General features: G+C 36.4%; 2 protein-coding genes across 4 annotated transcripts in view; both read right to left on the reverse strand.

Moving 5' to 3' along the window:
- The window catches only part of LOC132118002 (acetyl-coenzyme A synthetase, cytoplasmic-like), a 31,367-nt gene extending 25,516 nt beyond the window's left edge, over positions 1-5,851 (reverse strand). For both annotated transcript variants that reach the window (XM_059527470.1, XM_059527469.1), the window contains exons 1-6: positions 5,125-5,851; positions 3,950-4,145; positions 2,671-2,762; positions 2,455-2,558; positions 2,117-2,189; positions 1,406-1,481 (exon numbers count right to left, since the gene is read on the reverse strand). In XM_059527470.1, coding sequence (XP_059383453.1) covers positions 1,406-1,481; positions 2,117-2,189; positions 2,455-2,558; positions 2,671-2,762; positions 3,950-4,145; positions 5,125-5,251 — 668 coding nt within the window. In that variant the 5' untranslated portion in view covers positions 5,252-5,851. The remainder of the gene's footprint in view (positions 1-1,405; positions 1,482-2,116; positions 2,190-2,454; positions 2,559-2,670; positions 2,763-3,949; positions 4,146-5,124) is intronic.
- A 934-nt stretch (positions 5,852-6,785) lies between these two features.
- rps21 (ribosomal protein S21) lies at positions 6,786-10,249 on the reverse strand. 2 transcript variants are annotated; one of them, XM_059527004.1, is made up of 6 exons: positions 10,174-10,249; positions 9,749-9,830; positions 9,468-9,531; positions 9,109-9,180; positions 8,621-8,676; positions 6,786-6,847 (listed from the first exon to the last, which is right to left on the reverse strand). In XM_059527004.1, the coding sequence occupies exons 2-6, from the start codon at positions 9,796-9,798 to the stop codon at positions 6,838-6,840; spliced, it is 252 nt and encodes an 83-aa protein (XP_059382987.1). In that variant the 5' UTR covers positions 9,799-9,830; positions 10,174-10,249; the 3' UTR covers positions 6,786-6,837. The 2 variants fall into 2 exon arrangements, with proteins under 2 accessions (XP_059382987.1, XP_059382989.1); XM_059527006.1 differs by lacking the exon at positions 6,786-6,847 and having other exon boundaries at positions 8,614-8,676; positions 10,174-10,248.
- Between the last annotated feature and the right edge of the window lie 9,809 nt (positions 10,250-20,058).

Consider the following 20,058-nt stretch of genomic DNA (forward strand, 5'->3'; position numbering starts at 1 on the left):
AGCAAAAACTATGACTTTATTCAGCATTGTCTTCTCGTCTGTGTCTGTTGTGAGAAAGAGTTCAAAACAAAGCAGTCTGGATATCCGGTTCGCGAACGAATCACTAGATGTAACCGGATCTTTTTGAACCAGTTCACCAAATCGAACTGAATCGTTTTAAACTGTTCAGTCTCCGCATTAATACGCATTAATCCACAAATGACTTAAGATGTTAACTTTTTTAATGTGGCTGACACTCCCTCGGAGTTCAAACAAACCAATATCCCGGAGTAATTCATTTACTCAAACAGTACACTGACTGAACTGCTGTGAAGAGAGAACTGAAGATGAACACAGAGCCGAGACAGATAACGAACAAAAGACTGACTCATCGGTTTTCGGATCACCAGTAGTTCTTTCAGACAGTTCGATTCAATAAACCTGTTGAAGAAAGCGGTTCACCGGTTCTTTTGCGCTTGACATAATGGCGTCATTGGCGATGATTGCCCTTGATTCAAGCCTTCAGTTTACCCGCGCTCATAACATTAGCACAGAATGAGTTCAGAATCATTCACCAGAAGAATCAGTTCGGTTCAGACGCTCTGTGTGACGCTCTGCTTCACGCTGAATCACACATGCGCAGTATCATCAGCTCCTCGGTTCTCGAATTGGACGCGTCTGACAGAAACAGTTCTTGACTCGAGAAGAGTCAATCTTTTGTTCGTTATCTGGCTCGGCTCGGTGTTCATCTTCAGTTCTCTCTTCACAGCAGTTCAGTCAGTGTACTGTTTGAGTAAATGAATTACTCCGGGATATTGGTTTGTTTGAACTCAGAGGGAGTGTCAGCCACATTAAAAAAGTTAAAAGCTTAAGTCATTTGTGGATTAATGCGTATTGGATACGCGAACCGTTTAAAACGATTCAGTTTGATTTGGTGAACTGGTTCAAGAAGATCCGGTTACATCGAATGATTCGTTGGCGAACTGGATATCACAAACTGCTGTGTTTTGAACTCTCTCACAACAGACACGGAAGAGAAGACAATGCTGAATAAAGTCGTAGTTATTGTTATTTTTGGACCAAAATGTATTTTTGATGCTTCAAAATATTCTAACTGCCCCTCTGATGTCACATGGACTACTTTGATGATGTTTTTCTTACCTTTCTGGACATGGACAGTATACCGTACACACCGCTTCAATGGAGGGACTGAGAGCTCTCGGACTAAATCTAAAATATCTTAAACTGTGTTCTGAAGATGAACGGAGGTCTTACTGGTTTGGAACGACATGAGGGTGAGTTATTAATGACATAATTTTGATTTTTGGGTGAACCAACCCTTTAAACGTGGAAGAGCAGAATAAAGTGGCCACTGTGAAGACATGCACATATGATAAGCAGAGTTTATTTTTACTAGTTATCATACTTGTCCCTGCATTTCTGTAGTGCCTCGTCAGCTATAAGCTTCAGACTGATCAGCTTATCACCGCGGTAAAAGCCATCTAAGAAAGACAGAGAGAGAAACACACAATAAAACAGCTTTTATCACCTTTTCATTTACTTAAAACCTAATATTTACAGATAATCCCGAAAAGACAAAGACTTTTATTGCTAGTCTTATCATGGCTGAGATGTGTTTTTTGTGGTTATAGTCATGTTCATGAACTGTGCGTCAACCTCAAAGCAATCGTAAAGACTTTAGCTCTACCTACAAGTCTAATATCAGACTGATCTTTTCAGTGGAACGTCTCTTTTACAATTACAATCAGATAAAGTAAACATCCTGATATTTGGCAACAAGATGGATCTGTATATAAACCATGTGAACAGCCCATGAACTGAAGGTGTTAGTTTATCTTCCAGCCTTTAAAAACAACTCAATGATAAATTATGGAGTCACATTTATACCAAAAAAAAAAAAACCCGTCACTTCTCAAAAATAAAAATTACAAATCACAGCCGCCGGCTAAACAGCTTTTGATAGTAATATGATTATCTCACTCTTCAATCCCCAGACTTGTGAACAATGTGAAATAGAAGTAAATGGAAATGCAGCTGATTAACTTTGGGATTAGCTGCTTTAAGATTACACACTTTGAGTAAATGACTTCTGATTTCCTTGGCATGCGTTCCTTACCTGCTGTTATAAGAATACAGCATTGAGAGTCCATGATCCTTTCACACAAAGACTCAGCGGAGAAACCGGCAAACTGGGTTGTGAATACAAAAATGAGAGTAAATCCAATGTTGCAACGACATATTGTGATATTTTTCTTATGTACTGAATTTCTGACAGTGCCAACTCTTTTCTGCAAACACTTGAACTGTTGAACGAAAAAGTCTGATAGAGATCACACCCTGCGAAACAAGTATGTGTACTTTGTTTTTACATGTTTTACAAACAGCCGGTTGGTCAACACAGTTAAGATTGAAGAGAAGACAAACGAAATAATTTGGAAATGACAAAGGACTGACCACTATAGAGTGGACCGCTCCAATCCGAGCGCAGGCCAACATGGCCACCACCAGCTCCACCACCATGGGCATGTAAATAGATACACGGTCACCTTTCTTCACGCCTGCAAGGTCAGAGAGAGAGAGAAAGAGACTGGAAATCGCCCTAATGCACAACATCACTGTCAAATCTTTAACCAGCTGCTGGTCGCTATTATACCGACACTTGTGACTTACCTTGCGACTTGAGAACATTGGCAAACTTGCAGACTTGCTGAAGCAGTTCTCTGTATGTCACCGTCTTCTCATCTCCAGGTTCATTACCCTCCCTGTCCAAAACAATATCCAGAGATATTACTCTCATAAGCGACAGTAATTGTTCAAAGTTTCCACAAAAATATTACACAGCAAACTGTTTTCCAGAAATGATATTGCCGGCCCGAGACTCGAACCCACAACCTTAGGGTTAGGAGTCAAACTCTCTAACCACTAGGACACAACTTCCCTCAATCAGGGGTTTGAACATTAGACACTGAGCGGGCTGACAAACCATGTTTGTGCATCTCCTAGATTCATCTCTATTTTAAATTTTCATGCTCAACATTTGTTTCTGATCCTTTTTGATTACTGTAAGCCTCTGCTGTGAGAAGTGCCCTTAAACGTCTCCTACAGGTTAATAAGTTACTTTTTGATTTTGCCTTTGTATGTCAGCTGACATTCTTAAATTAGTTCTGAGACAGAAAGGAAAAAGTCTGGCAAACAACAAAAACTGCAAAAGAGATCCACACTTGAGCATTTCAAACTGAATCCTGAAATTATTTCTGAACGTATGTCGTAACAAGAAACGATTGAACAATTCACAATTGCTAAAGTGGCATTGTGAAAACAGAGAAGTAGCAACAGCCCCAGACAACATTTGTAGCACATAAAGTCTTCAATGACTGCCAAAAAAGTCCTTGGGAACTGCATGGGCAGCATCCAGCATAGATATGCACATGAAGAAATAAACTCCATGAAGATGAAGTACTGCAGATGCACCTCATTCTGGGTGGAGTGCTACTGGAAGGACCTGGTTCAAGCGTTCATGATTTACTAAAACAGCTTGAGAGACTAAATTTATCTCAGTTGTTTAGCTCTTACTTACCCCTGTCTGTCAACATTTGCCATGTTAATGTATTAATAGCTCAGGCCCAGTAATATTATATTGACTATTGAGGTAACCTGGAAGGGATCTAAACCATTTCAATGTGTGGCCAAATATCTCAATCTGAATGCAACTGTGGTTAAAGAACTGGGCTGACTACTGAAAAACTGAACCATTAGCAATCATCATAAACAAATGCTGATTCTGAGGTATTACATGTCCTGTACTGTATGTTGTTTTATATAATTACATAGGCTAAAAGTAGAAACATTGAAATTTAAAACACTGACGCCACTCTGAAAATATAATGTCACATGCACACCTTTTGGGTTAAACTGAAATATTGACACCACATGCTTCACAAATACTAACCAGTAAAAAGCCACTTTGTCACCCAGTTTCCTCTCACAGATGTTGCGGTCCAAAACATTATAGCAGATGTTAGTTGTGGCTCCTTCCATGCATTTCACAAAAATTTCACCCTTGGTTACGTCGAAATTGTAGTCCAGAAACTTCCCGGTGTATTTTGTCTTCCAGAAAAAATCTTTGGCAACATCTCGCCAGAACTCTGGACACAACAGGACAATCACAGCAGAACATTAATGCACAGCAGATTCATAACAGAGATTCAGAAAAAAAATATAAACAGATCTCCCAGCTATCAACCAACAAACGGTAATGTTTAAAAAATGCATTAAATGTGTTGTTGGCTTTTCTACTAAGTGCATAATGATTTTAAATAACTTATTTAAAAACAACAATAATAAATGCATTCATGGTGTACTATTATTATTATTAAATACAGTGTATTTAAATTGTACTACTATACAAGCAAGTTTTTTTTTTAAAGAATTTTTTAAGTAATTAAAAAAAAGTTTTTAAGTAATAAAAAAAAACAATAATGGTTTGTTAATATATTTATCATTAAAAGAACAACAAAAACACTATCACAATGTTTTATTCGTTTTACTATAAACGGGGCAGTGTTTTTAAGCATATCATAAGGGCATGTGGTGCTTTTTCTAGGAAGGGCATGTGGGCAAATTAATTTTTATTTTTATAAATGTACTTTAATGATAAGACAACAACAAGCATATTAACAACATGTTATTATTAAAAACAAATGTATTTATATTTTATTTCAGTTGTACTCATATAAACAGGGTTTCGTGTTTTATTAAGCATATCTACAAAGGAATGTGGGGTTTTGTTTTTCTCTAAGAAGTGGATGTGGGCTAAGGAATTGTTTTTTTTAATTTTTGTAATCATTTAATTTTTGATAATATTGCTGATAACAATAACACCTTCTATATACACGAACAACTAAATAGAGTTACGCTGTTTAGATCCTACAATAACAGATTAAATGCAATAATTACAACCAAATGATAAAAAACCTCATAATACAGCATCATAGGTGGGTTACTGATGTCCAAAACTGCTCTCTATCAAGTGCACAGTGCTTTGAGACACAGCCAAGTGTCGCTTTTTCCTCACAAAACAACAGTTTTTAACCTGTTAATGACCACCAGCTCAATGACACTCACCGTCAGGAGACTCGACAGATCTGATGTAGAGCTCCTTGTATTTCTCAAAGCTGGCGATGTGGGCTTGCTTCTTCAAGTCTCCTGAAGCATGTAACACATCCTCGCCTGGAGCCTTGTCGGGAATCATTTTATTAACCAATGCAACAGACGCAACTAAGTTAATACAACTGCACTTTAGAAATGCACACACGATCACTGGCCTAACGTGTGTAAGTCACTTCCGTGTGGGAGAGTTTCACTCCCAAACAGCCGCTGTGTGCATTGGAGACTGAAATGTTGAACAAAATAAAAGTTCAATCTAGATTCTGCTTCTGGGGTTTAGCGAAGCGGCGTCGATCCGGATTCTGTTTAAAGAGCACGCGCTGTCCGAGACGCGTTTAAAACTTGCAATGATTATTATTATTAGAACAAACAGACTAAATGTTGCTCCGCGGTAAATGATTTAGGTTTTAGATAAAGATATATATATGTATATATACATATAAATAAACAATATGTACTTAAGAGCTGTCAAGCAGTCTCCTGGAGCTGGAGGTTATCTTGTTTGAGCTCGATTAAAGCTGGAAATAATTCCCGGCATTAGAGAATAAATGCAGTCTTTATCTTAATCAAACATGCAGTCAAAACATCTGTGCATGCAGCATGAGATCAATCATTCTTCCACGCGTGGATTACAGATCCTCGATGTGTCTGCAGGACAGCCATTGAAGCGTAGAAATAACGTTCACTTCTAGAAGAGCAATTAACGCTAAACACAAGCCCGTAGATGGACGGGGCTTAATTTACCGGATGTTGTTTCCCATTGGTCCGATGTGATGGCTCGCTCTCAATTTATTTATTATTATTATTAATTTTCAAAATTATACATTATAATCAATAGACCTAAAACTAAAATGGGGAATATAAATTAGACACATTTTTGAACAACTTGCAAACAGCTTCAGTCTCATAATTTAAGTTGTGGGTTTTATTGGTTAATTTACATGTATTTATTTGAAATCGAATCGAAAGTATACAAATATTGATCTTATTTTGAGCTATAGGTTTAGTGGATTTTGCAACAGTTTTCACTCGAAAGAAATTTTACGCTCTTCTATTTCATAGATGATATTAGAATTAAACACTGTTCTAAAGCAGCAGTCGTTTTCTACAGTATGTTCTGGGCCACCAAACGCCCTCTAGAGGATGAACCTTAGCAGAACACAGAACCAATCAGTCACACGGAGCACGTTTGAGCTCACCATGACCTCTACAGGACGGAGGGCCATCGTGTCTGTACTGCATGCATGCATTATTTATATAATATATATATATATATGAATATAAAAAAACGCTGTGACCTCATGGTAAACTGAGCACCTCCTTTTAGCACCCCTATCTGGCAAGTTAAAACCTGTCCAAAAGTTTGCTTTACAGCTCAGTGTAGCACATGCAAATCATTTGCCACTTATAATAACAGGAAACTATATCCCGTCCAATCAAAATACAGAACATACTCTCTTAACACCACAGCTTGTTGTATTTTCCTATAATGGTTAATGGAATCTAATTATACAACTTAAAATTGATATTTCAAATTTCATCATTTGAATTAATCATGCCCCTTTAAGCAGCCATTAATAATTGTCATGGACTCACACCATTAAAAACACAAAACACAGTTGTCCTTTTTCATTATTATTTTTTTAATTTATAAAAACGTTGTAATCGTTTTTAGGCATTCCTGTAAAGAGAAAACAATTATTAGAAGCATAATCAGCATGCACGTGTAACAGTCGGATTTAAACGGTTCAGCACCTGAGTCTAAAATTAGATCACAGATTTTATAAACAACTGTAGAAATTCTGTGAATATGTCAGCTTTTAAAATTAAGAAGTCTTTTACAGTATTAAAGAGACTTTTAACTGTTTCAAGACAAAGAATTTTACAGAAAGACATTTGCGCTGTAAATGGCTTTTGCTTCTACGGTGGCTCAGAGCAGTCTCTCAAAACAACTATGAAATTGCTTGCTACGGAAGCGAAAAATGCAGAAAATCAAACCCTACCCAATTTTTTTTAATGACAGACAGAAGTTTCAGAGGCAGTGTCTGAACATGATTGACACAACATGAGGTCCTTTTTAATTTTTTAACAAGCAAACATTTCAAACCCAGTGTGCAATGACCTTAACTCTTAAAAGTGCTCACTGACTGACACTGGAACAAAGAAATCAGCTGCTGAACAGGAAAATCTTACAGTAAGTTTAAAGGATCACTTCACCCATTTGCATTTAGCTTTGTATTGTTAGAAACCCAGTCATATATTATAATGATCATGGATTTTTCCTTTATTTTTCCCTGAGATGGGAGAAATAAGGATTTAAGTGTTTTACTTCCTGCTTATTATGACGTAAAAATCGTCATTTTGCGTCATAATAAGCAGGAAGTCAAAATTCATTGAAAAGTGTAGAGACTACACACACTAGCTTATTATTCCAGGGGGTGGGACCCACTCACCCTACAGGCCTATTACAGATCAGTGGGTGGGACTAAACTTACAGAAACGAAAATGAAAATCCGCCATCTTGTTTGGAAGCTATGTAGCTAAGCTAACAAGCGCTTATGGAGTCAGATTTACGAGAATGGCTGGAGGAACAACTCATGAAATGGAAGAAGAGGATTTTCAAAGTCTGTTGCTCGAAACAGATGTTCGTGGCTATCTATACGAGCCACAATATAGCGTAGAGCAGCTGAGGCTGATGGAGGAACAGGAGGCGGCGGCTGCAGCCGAGGCCGGAGACCTGCCTGTCGCGTCCGAGGAGCCCGGGCGTGCTCGAGCTGGTGCGGACTGGTGGTGCTTGTGCTCTCGTTGTGCGCCTACGGACACAGAGCTAGAGTCCGTCTGCTGCCAAGAATTTCAAAGATGCCAATTTCTCCTCGAAGAAATGTCTGAGGCAGACAAGGACACGGATGTTTGCGTTGTGAACCATCCTAGTTTCGCCCCGCATATGGACAGAGGCGTCCTGGAGACATATTTCAGAATTGATTTCACGAAATGATTCCCGGTTAATAAGTTACGTAACGTCAACTGTAAAATGTTTGTGCAGTACCTTTTTTAATGCACAAAAAGCTTACTGTGGCATTGTTTACTACTGTGGCACGTAAATACCATACATCGCTAACTGTGTCCTCAATGTCTTGGGAGTGGGAGTGGCTTATGGAGCTGTGCAAATGTGTTGCATTGTGGGAGTTGTGGTTTTCCATACAAATGAGCCCTAAAGTTACTTTCTGTAATAACTCGGTCAAAAAGGCACCAAATTCGAAAATTTTAATAGATTTAGACTACATATATGACCCACTTTCAATGAAGATCAATGTTCCAACGGGTGAAATGCTCCTTTAAAGTATCTTTTTGCATAACCACAAACTTAACACAAGTGGTTTCAATAAGCAATTAAAACCTGCCAGAAAAATAATGAAGGAGATGAAAAAACAGCAGTTTAGTGACATGGGCTTACTTCGCCACGATGCTGTCGTTCTTGGCGAGCCTCAGGAGGGAGTCGTCAGCTTCACCCTGCAGAACACAAAGCAAACGTCTCGAGACCACACCAGATGCAACAGAATCTGTGCTTTTACGTTTATATGCACACATTACAAGTGTCAGACTTTAGTACACTACACATATAGACGCAGAATAAAAGCTCACGCAAAAAATGAACTTGTTTTCATCCACATGACTCCAATATCTTGATGAGTTTAACACAAACACACAGCTTTTCACTTCATAAGATGTGAATCGATGGACTTGTATGGATTATGTTTTTATCAGCTGTTTGGACTCATTCTGACGGCACCCATTCGCTTCAGAGGATTGATTGGTGAGCAAGTGATTTAATTCTAATTATCTCCAAATCTCTTTGGATTAAGAAGCAAATTATTCTACATCTTAAGATAGCATAGGGCTAAACTTTCATTTTTAGCTGGAATAGCCTATATTTGAACATACCATTCTCCGGATAGCACCGCAGATCGCGTAGGTCTTGAACTGTCCATTGAATCTTCCTGTAGCCTTGTCCACCTGTAAAGACCATTAGCAGCAGCTCATTAATCACCACAACTCTTGGTTGACTAATACATCTTTTGGCATCTAACAGTGGCCATTTTGGCTCATGTTACTTACAAATATATATGGTACCAACAGTTTTGTCAATGGAAAAAACACCTTTTTTGTAATTGTCACATACATTTTATTTGTGATAATTAAACTGCATTTTATTGATATGCATGCAATGCAATTTAATAACCTGTATACACACACATATAAACAGAAAGACTAGTTTTGTAATGGTCAAAACTGTGTCAAACCTCAGCAATGTTGATCTGGATGGAGGCATGGTCCTTGGCACCAATAATTCTGTTACTAGCAGAACTAGAAAGACACACAAGTAGTGTTTAACACTCTCAAGATGAATAAACGTGTGCACTCACGCAGTTTTTAACCAGTATTGTAACTTTACATCTGTGGCTAGATACAGACGAAGACAGACAGCTACTTCTGAGCGTACAGTTCATATTATTATTTAAATAATCATATTTAACAAAGATATGTCCTATTAAAGCTTCTGTTCAGTTTGACTTAACCTCACCATTTGCGAGGGACGTACAGGTCCACGAATTCACCAGCGTCGTTCTGCATCCTGACTTTATCTGACTGTCAATCAGCTCAGTCTGCGGGAAACAATCAAATCAGTACATGTCAAGGCAGTGATCAGCTTTATTAACACGAACACCTTTCTTTAAAGGCTGGACGCAGAGCTGAGTTATATATTTAACCGTGGGTGGTTAACTCGAGTAAAGGAGCGCTGCTCTCACACATGTGTAACGTTACACACTCAGCCTTGCTGCTCTTTCACTAACAATAAAACACGCAGAAAATGACTATTATGCGAATATGTGACACACGCTGTGTAAAACAGTCCCCTGCATAAATGGTGTGAGACAAATGCTTTAAATGTAAGCTCAAACCTGTAAAAAAAACATACTAGTAAACTAGAGCTCATGCCGCTCTTACCGTTTATAACAAATGGCCAACGCGGAAAGGAAAGAGAAAGGGTCAGGAGGAAGTGACGTAACACGAAAGACAAGATAAGAGTGCGAGTAATTTATTTGAGCAGATTGGCGAAATGGGGAAAGTATATATTGTAAATAATTATTGATAAACAATACTGCATTTTAAATAGCAAAATTAAATATATCCGTTTTTATGCCACGGAAACTAGGCTAAGGAATATTAGGTGTCCAGTATAACCTAATAATCTGACATCTGATATTATTGTGATACATAAATTCGTCAAGTTTAGAATCAGATCAAAGGAAAAAAACAGCCCATTCCATCAAATTAAAATATACTGGACAAGTTGTCAAATGAAAGAGAATCATTCTGTTATAGCTAAATGTAGCTTATATATTCACTGAATAATTTAAGTAGATGTGAGGAAGGTGTAACTTTCATTCTTGGTGTATATGTATATGCACAAAAATTCATTTAAACAGATTTGATCCATCCGCATAGTATTGTAGATAGTACTGACTTTGACTTTGGTGTTAAAGTATAGGCCTATTTCTTATATCACAATGAGTTCTGATAAAAAATAAAAAAAACTGAAAATTGTGAGAATCTATTCAATAAGAGGAATTAGTTGAATTTTCATGTTCACAAACGGACCACAAGTCTGATCGAAAAGCTAGACCTAAAGATGGGCATCTCAAGGTGGAAGGAGACAAGGCACTAAGGATGTGAAAAGATAGAATATTATACCAGAGGACTGCATCGTACAGAGTTTACTGCAAGCCATTCTTCTGCAGACATGGTAGAGATTCCTATATGTCACAAGCTATTCAGTCGCTGAAATGTCACGCTAAACATAATTCAACAACAATTCACTGGAATTTAATTTCAATGGAAATAATAATGCACAATCCCACGTACACGACCACCTCTTTTGAGTGTTCTTTATTGGATGAACCTACTAAAATAACACTGTTTGCCACCTGCTCTGTTTTTGATGTCATGTGCCATATGCTAAACAATAGATACCAGCTTGCAAAGGCCTGCAGCAAAATGCCATTACGAGAGTCTGTGGGAGATGTGAGCAGCTGGTGTGCTCTCCATGGACCGTCATATGAGTTACAATGACAGAAAAGGAATTCCTCTCACTCATTCCTCTGTTTATGGCCTTACAGTTCACTATTTCACACTGACTTTACACCTTTTCACTCACAAATTGAACTTTTCTGAAATGTACATTGCAGCAAAATTCAATTTCGGGGTGAACTAGCAATGATGTCTTAATAGAGCACACTTGAACTGGTTTGTCCTGAAGCATCATCACACTCAGTACAGGTGGCATGATGGAAAAGATAAAAATCTCATGCAAATGTTTTATGTTGGAAAGAGGTAATGAGATGAGTGTTTATATTTCATGAAATCAATAGGATCGTTTGAGAATGGCAAAACTGACAGGCTTCTGTAAATTCACATGTCTATTTATAGTATCTGTATAGCATCAAAAAGACAGTTAACCCTTTAACAGTCACACTAAGAACGGCAAAATATTATTTATTGTTAAAATTGTGTTCCTGATACCACACTGAGCAACTTTTCTTTCTTTTTTTTTTTCAGATGACCCATTCACTAAGCAGATACATAAGTCAACCAGCCGGTTGACTTGCCCATTTAGGGTAACTCAGCATGAACTAAAAATTCTGATGCATTAAAGGAATTTTTCATTTGTGCAACTGATGTTTTTTTTTTCTCTTTTGTATAAAAACATTACAGACAGTAGAATATGATGATTATATATAAACCTGTTCCTATTATAACAGAAATCCAATATACAAAAAAAATAAATAAAATTATATATGTAATAGAAATATAATAATTTAAAGTAAATAAGCAAATACATCAAACCAAAATAATAATTCAAACAATAAACAAAATAATAATTAAATTACATTACAAATAATAAATAATGGATCTGCGTAGTGACAATCTGTATAAAATATAAGGTAAAAGGCAAATAATCAATGCATAATAATATAAACAGAATAGAATAAATTATTGACATGATGTTCTGTGATATGCAACAAAGCATTGGTTTTTGTTCAGACAAAGGAATAACATCATCTATGATCTTGCAAGATCATTTTACCCTAACTGGGCAACTCAACCGAGCGGTCGAGCACATTTTCTAAGGTAAAAACAGATTTTATCACCATGTTTCTGCCATTTAACTAAATTTACTGTTAGGAGGTCTAGAACAGGAAAATCCGATTAAATTGTTTTAATTTGTGCAATTACTGTTTGAAGAGAGGCGTCGCATCAATACATTTCGGTTTCGTCACTGCTTTTCAGCAACACAATATATTTTTGCTGCAGTGCCACACAGTGGATATAATTGTCATAACATACTCTATTCAATGAGAGGTTTAAGGACAAACTGCCAAAAAAAGGGGTTTGGCGAGTTTTAATTACAGTAATCTGATCGTTTACAATGTACCTTAAAGGGTTAAAAATGCTAATCATACATTACGTTTGCTGAAGGTATCAAAATGACCATATCTGCAATTTTGGTAAAGAAATCTTAGTAAAAGAAGAATGTGTTATGAATTTTTTTTTATTGCTTTGAAGCCCATTCTTCTGCATCAGTAAGCCCTCCCCCATTGGAAAAAAAAGTTTTGCATTTTTGCAATGATTTGCTTGGGTACTTTTTATTTATTTATAGAATACAATATGGAACTACAAATAAACACATATGTGATGGAAACAGGAAACAAGAAAATTACACGATTGAAGCCTTAATTAATACAGGATTTCTTGCAAACTACAGATATGTGCAAAAGAAATGGCTTTAATTTAATATTAGCTATGGCATGATTTCTATATTTCATTATTGGAGGGCCACATTCACCACAGAAAGCCGAAGAAGAAGAAAAAAGTGCTATTGCAATTTATTTAGTGTCTTTCATTTCAGTTGCTCTGATCATTTCATTTATTTTAACATATATACTGTACATGTACTTTGTTAAATGTCACAGTATATGAGGTATAGACATATAGACAGGTATAGACAGTTGTTATCGTGCGTATCACTTCTTTCAAATTTAATACATAATACATGTGCATCCAACAATCAAATTATAATCCTCCTTAGAGAGTCTGTAGCTGCCATTACTACATGGAAACCGTCTAAAAGTGTTAATGCGGACTTTGATTCCTGCTGGTTTTGCATGCACAAGCTTGATGCATGACTTATCACACACAGCATTACAAATGAACATAGGAATCCTGTCAGTATCCACAGTGCACCTGGAAAAAAAGCGACAGTTTACAATAATAAGTTACACACATTTTGAATTTATGCACTGAAGAATAATAGAAGAATAATGTTGATCTACAAAAGGAACTCGACTTACTCGTATGTCCATGGAGACAGGGAGGTTTTGCTGATACTCTTATTTAAAATGGGGATTCCTAGATTTTTTGCAACACTTTGAATTTCAGCTACGGTACAGTTGCATGTGGCGCACTGGTTATAGTCTGCGCTCGACAGTCCTGTTATCAGCAACATCAACTGAACAACAACAAAAAAGTACATATTTATAAAACATTTCTATTTTTATATTTATGAAAAAAATAAATAAAAATAAAATATATATATATATATATATATATATATATATATATATATATATATATATATATATATATATATATATATATACACACACATACATACAAATATATAAATATATATTTACAAATGTATATTTATAAAAAAAAATTATAATAAATTTGTAAAAAATTTGTAAACCTCTTATATACCGGTAATTGTCACCTAACAGTCTTAATAATATTGCAACATTTTTAATAAGATGATAACATGGCATAGAGAGTGCATAATAAAAATACATCAATTTAATATATAACATAGATAGTCTCACTCTCTCTCTATTAATCAATTATTAACTAATTATTTTAAATAAAGGCAGGTACGTTTCTTGTCTATCCTTGTCACCTATAAATCTGGCTAATGTAGCGACATTTGTAATTATATAATTTGAAATAGAAAGTGCATAACAACATAAATATAAAAACAACAATAATGATTATAATTAAAATAATAACCACCTAAATAATAGTATTTTTAGTTTTGATGTACAAAGACAGACACACAAGTGTTAGAAGAACTAGGGAGACAGATGTTTCTCAAGTACAAATCATCAGGTTACTCACCAGCAATACAGGCATCATCATGAGATCCGTTTTAATCTTGTCCCACAGTCCAGGAATTATGTGAAACACACTTTGGGCTGCCGAGCTGCATTTATATTGACTGTGAGCCGAATCAAGCAATGACGTGAACCACAGACGTGTTTCCCAAAGCATGTGTTACATTCTCCAGTGGATGGATTGCCTGCTTTATAGTTTCCATAGTGGAATCAGAGAGCTGCCGCTCGTACTCAGTCTGCTATATTGTCCCCAGGCAAAAGAAGTGTGACAATCACATTCATTATCAAAGCAGAAAGAGAAAATAGTCAACATTGTCATATGTTCAGGTGTTCCCTCAATGTGTTGATAGACTGGGGTAAATGAGAAAGGTCAGTTGTAGGACAAAATTACGTAAAAGTATCATAAATATTTCAATGTGTGTTTTTTTTAAATTTTATTCCGCTTTCCATAAGGCACAAACCCATGGCTATTTATGGCATTTTGTGGTGTAATTATATTTAGCATAATATCAGATAGACAAAACAGGTAAAACTGGCCTTTCTTGGAGATAAATACCAATCAATCCATGACTGAAATATCTACTAACGATGACTATTTCAAGATTTTAACCAGCCATTTTAATTTTGTACTTGGTGTGGCTATTATATCCCACAAAGAAGGAGTCCCACAAACTACAGTGTCATTGCATTATATAAGAGATTATTCATGTTCTAGAATAAACCATCCACAGTAAGCAGGCAGAGGCAATGCAAGTGCTGGTTTGCATATTATGCCTTAGGAAAACAAAGAGTGTGAACCACATGCAAACATAACTGCATCAAATCACACCTTTGATTTTAGATATTCAAATTCAAAACCATATTACTCATAAATACAAAAGTTATGTAATATATGAAAACAAAATGACCATGTGGGTCAGACTCATTTGTTTGTTTGCTTGTTTAATTAAACAATAAAATATACATTACTTAAATGCATCAGAAATCAATAAAATGTCATCACCATCCCTGGAAATATAAAACAAAACGATTATTTCATTATCCCCCCCCCCCATACATTCCTAATTTATTCAACTGATTTTAAATAAGTCTTTTACGAATTATATACACTTAATCCTTATTAAAAAATAATAGTCTTTTTACAAGCCATAATAAGGCGGAGGAGGTATTCGTTATCATGGTTTTCTCCCACATGAGGGAATCCCAACAGTGAATAAGTTCTCTCCATGCCGGGAATACTGTTTGTAACGAGAGATCTACAGTATTCAATGTTTTGCATACACTGAAAGCAAACAGCTTGTAGTAAAAAAATTGCAAGTGGTTTCAACTAATGACTATTTAGTAACAAGTTCCACAGAAATTTCACATTCAGTCAATTTCTGACTTCAAAGTGTTATCTGAATTGTCATTTTTTAGTTGGCTCAACCTTTAGTGAACTAGTTTTATAGTCCAGTCAACTAAAATGTTTTAATTGAAAGACTATAGCTATTTATGTTAATTAAAATTTAACTGTTTACTCTATGTGTTTTATATGTTACCTCAACTAAGATTTATTATTTGGGCATCGGAAGAAATTGCTTGGGAACTACATAAACATTTTTTTTTATAGTTTAAAAAGAAATATTACAAATTAAAATAAAAAAAATTAATAAAATGAGGTTATACAGTACATAAAATCAAACCAAGTCACCTTTATTTACATATTGCTTTATACAATGGTTGTGTCAAAGCAGCTTTACGGAGTCAAACAGGAAAATACTTTATCAATAATGCAAGAGGTCAATAAAAAGTCATTTTTCCAGCTAAAGACAATTCATTGCTGATTCATTGTTGACATCGTTTAACTTCCAGGAATGTCTGTGTGATCAGCCAAGTGTCCCCAAAGAATCAAGCCAAAGGCAACAGCAGCAAGAACCCAAAAGTCCATCGGTGACAGAGATCGAGTAGACAACCTTAGGAGCAACCAGGTAGAGGGTGACACGGGAGTGGATTTTTAAAAAAGTTAGGCTATATTTGTGTATAAAGTTGGCGATCAAAGTGTTATTACGATTCCCGGTCCCGCCCACTCCCACTGACATTTTTTCCTGTCCCGTGACTCTTTCCCAATCCTGTGATTAATAGTGATTTTGTTCCCTCGGGAGTCCCCCAAAAATGCATGGTGTGGTTTAATTCCTGGCTGCAACACAGGTCAGATTGAGCAGAGGACTCATCTGTTTTTTGTGGTCTTGTCCCGATGTCTAATGAGGTCTTCGGGGAGGATTCGCCATCAGGTCTGTACAGACTGAATGGCTACAGTGACCTCAGACTAAGAATGAAACCAACTAACATTAGCGTAAGCACATTGTAATTGTAGTAAAACATTTACACATATAACCTGGAATGAAAAGAATTAACTCCTAGTCAGAGGTGGGTAGTAACGAGTTACATTTACTTCGTTACATTTACTTGAGTAATTTTTTGGGGTAACTAATACTTTTCGGAGTATATTTAAAGATGGGAACTTTATACTCTTACTTGAGTAAATTTTTGGGGAAAAATCTGTACTTTTACTTCGTTACTGTGTGTTACGCTCCTCTCGTTACTTTATCTTAATGCAATAAATGTTATAAATGCTTCAGTTTATTCCAAACGCGCCGTCTACTTTTCTCTGGGTAATGAGCGATGCCCATTCGCGAATGATTCATTCTTTTGAGTCAATTCTGTTCAAAGGCTTGATCAAACCAAGCAAATCTGCAAAGGCCATTGCTTGCGATGGAGATCCTTATTAGATGAACACCGCGTGTGCTGTCTACTGTTTAACAGGTAATAACTTGGGCTACATTCGATTACAGTACACGATACCACTGTGACATTAGTTTGTTGTATGTGTGTGGCTTATAACAGAGGGGAGTCAAGAGATAGATGTGTTTTTACAGCACTGCGCATTATAACAAATCACACATGATTCTTTTGAGCTTATTAAAGCATTGGCCAATCAGAGGCGTTCAGATGAGTCATCGCTAAAATGCCGGTGCTTCCTTCACTCGCTCACTGACTGGAGACCTCTTTCTGGCGAATTCTCTCGTCAGAAACAACAAAGTGCAGATGTGTGTACGAATCTTTAATTAAGATATTGATTTCACAGTGTTAACAGTTTCAGTGATTTTAATGGGAGTTTCTGAGAGTGATTGAAATCTAGACTGTCAGTGAAAATGATCTTTAATAATGTAAATGTTATTTGCTCTCTTTCTGAACAATGAAAGATTAGTAGCAATATTTATATCACATTAACTTTCAATGTTAAATTCACATTTAATATAAAGTCAGTCGTATTAAAAATATGTTATGGCATGACACCTATATCTGTTACTTAAGTAAACAGACAGGGTTTTATAATAAATTACATAAATTGGAGTAAAGGCTGATGAAATATATACATTTATACACACACACATACATTACATACATTTTATCTATATATCTAAATAAAAATAGGCTCAGTATATATGACCCAAAGTAACTAGTAACTAACTACTTGAGTAGATTTTTTATCCGATACTCTTTTACTCTTACTCAAGTAACTATTCAAGACTAGTACTTTTACTTTTACTTGAGTAAATATTTCTAGAAGTACTTTTACTTTTACTTGAGTACAGTTTTTGGGTACTCTACCCACCTCTGCTCCTAGTCTTGAAAGTAGACACAGTATGTAGTTGCAGTGAAGCAGTCTGGTCATGTGGTCAACCTTTGGCCACACCCTGATGGAGAAAGAGAAGTACACTTTAAGTAAAAAAAAAAAATGAGATGATACCTTTTAAATCATTTACAATGTATCAACATAAGTTAATGAAATTTTGATTTTTTTTATTTGAACATTTTCAGTAAAACACTGACATTCTGAAAGTAACCAATCATTTAATGTCTGTCTATCTATCTATCTATCTATCTATCTATCTATCTATCTATCTATCTATCTATCTATCTATCTATCTATCTATCTATCTATCTATCTATCTATCTATCCATCCATCCATCCATCCATCCATCCATCCAATCCATCCAATCCATCCATCCATCCATCCATCCATCCATCCATCTCTCTATAAATACACACACACACACACACACACACACACACACATTTGATTATTTTATTTGGAATGACAAATACTAATTAGAACAACAGCATCCAAATATTCACAAAGAGCCTATTATGTTTCACCTGACAATAAAGACAATGCAAGTTGCAACCACATTCAAAGAGTAGGCTATGGATAAAGGTGACATCGTCTTCTCCAAACATGCAGACTGCCTATGATTGCTGACACAGAACAATATCTGGCTGTTTGCTTAGAGGTCTTTTTACTCAGTCCAGCAATCTGCAAGCCTCTGACACATAATCTGTGCACATGTCCCAAGCTACCAAAAATAAGAATAATCAGTTTGATCCTGTAACCACACACTGCCAAAGCATTTGTTAATGACTGATACTTTAACATTTTCTCAGAAAAGCACAAATCCATGTAAAGATCAAAACAACAGCCCACTTCCAGGATCAGAATGTTCTTAGAAAGTTCATTGATGACTACGATGTCTGGAGTGTTTGGGTATTCCCTGAGAACACTTCTAAGAGAGCTTATATTATTATCATTCAAGTTTAAAAACCAGCTAATTTTAACAGTTTTGTTTGTATGTATTGCACTTTGTCCAGATACTTTGCGCAGTTCTTGAGCCGTTATGTTTACGATGCGATCATGACGCGCGATGTAAAGTCCTTTAAACGCGGGGCATCCGTTCAGTATATGCGCTGTGGATTCCATTATCTTATCGCTGTGTAGTAAGCAGAATGGTTCGTGGTGTTTTGGGAACCACAAAGAGAGGTTGTATTTGGTCGGGAGAGTTTGAAGCCGAGCTTTAATAACAAATTTTAAGATATCTTCGTTGATGGTTGAATTTTGTAACGCAGAGTGTGAGACTGTATGATCCGCGCTCTGCAGACATGCAAGTTTCCCTTGAAGACGCAGGTTAACCCAGTAATCGCGGTGTTGTGCTTGAAAGTATTGGAGGATTTCATACCTGCACGTCCGGCTATTCAACCTCTGACTGGTTCCAGTGTTATGGATAGACGCCTCAGCATACACATTAGGATCCATAATCTGCCCCTGACTGATATTCACCTGCTCCCCGCCAGTATGTGTCCAGTTCAGCTGTATGTTGTTATTGCTGCACAAATCATTCAGATCGGGCCAATCCGAACGTACTCCAAATCCCGTAGCTCTGGTCTCCAGCTTTCCGCTAGGTTTCTTCCGGAAACCGAGGAAACCTGGTTCTCCGTCTGCAGCATAGGGGACCTTACGTTTGCTCAGATCCAGCAACAGTGAGCCCCGGGCAACTTCACGAACTGTAGGGTCATCGTTATTCAACATATGCAGTAGATGCTTTACTCTAGTCGCTGTATAAATCCACTCAATGTTAGGGATCCCCAGTCCCCCTTCGGATTTATTCATAAAGAGAATACTTCTTGTTGTGTGTGTGTTAAGACTTAACCATTTTCTTACCAGCTGCACGGTCTTATTGTTCAGCTCCGTAAGATATTTTTTAGCAATGTGGACATTAGCAAACAGATGATGAATCTTGGAAAGATCTATATCTCGAACGGCCTGGAGTTTCATACAGGTCGGTAGAG

This window comes from Carassius carassius, chromosome 37, assembly GCF_963082965.1.
Source record: "Carassius carassius chromosome 37, fCarCar2.1, whole genome shotgun sequence".
Classification (NCBI taxonomy): Eukaryota; Metazoa; Chordata; class Actinopteri; order Cypriniformes; family Cyprinidae; genus Carassius; species Carassius carassius.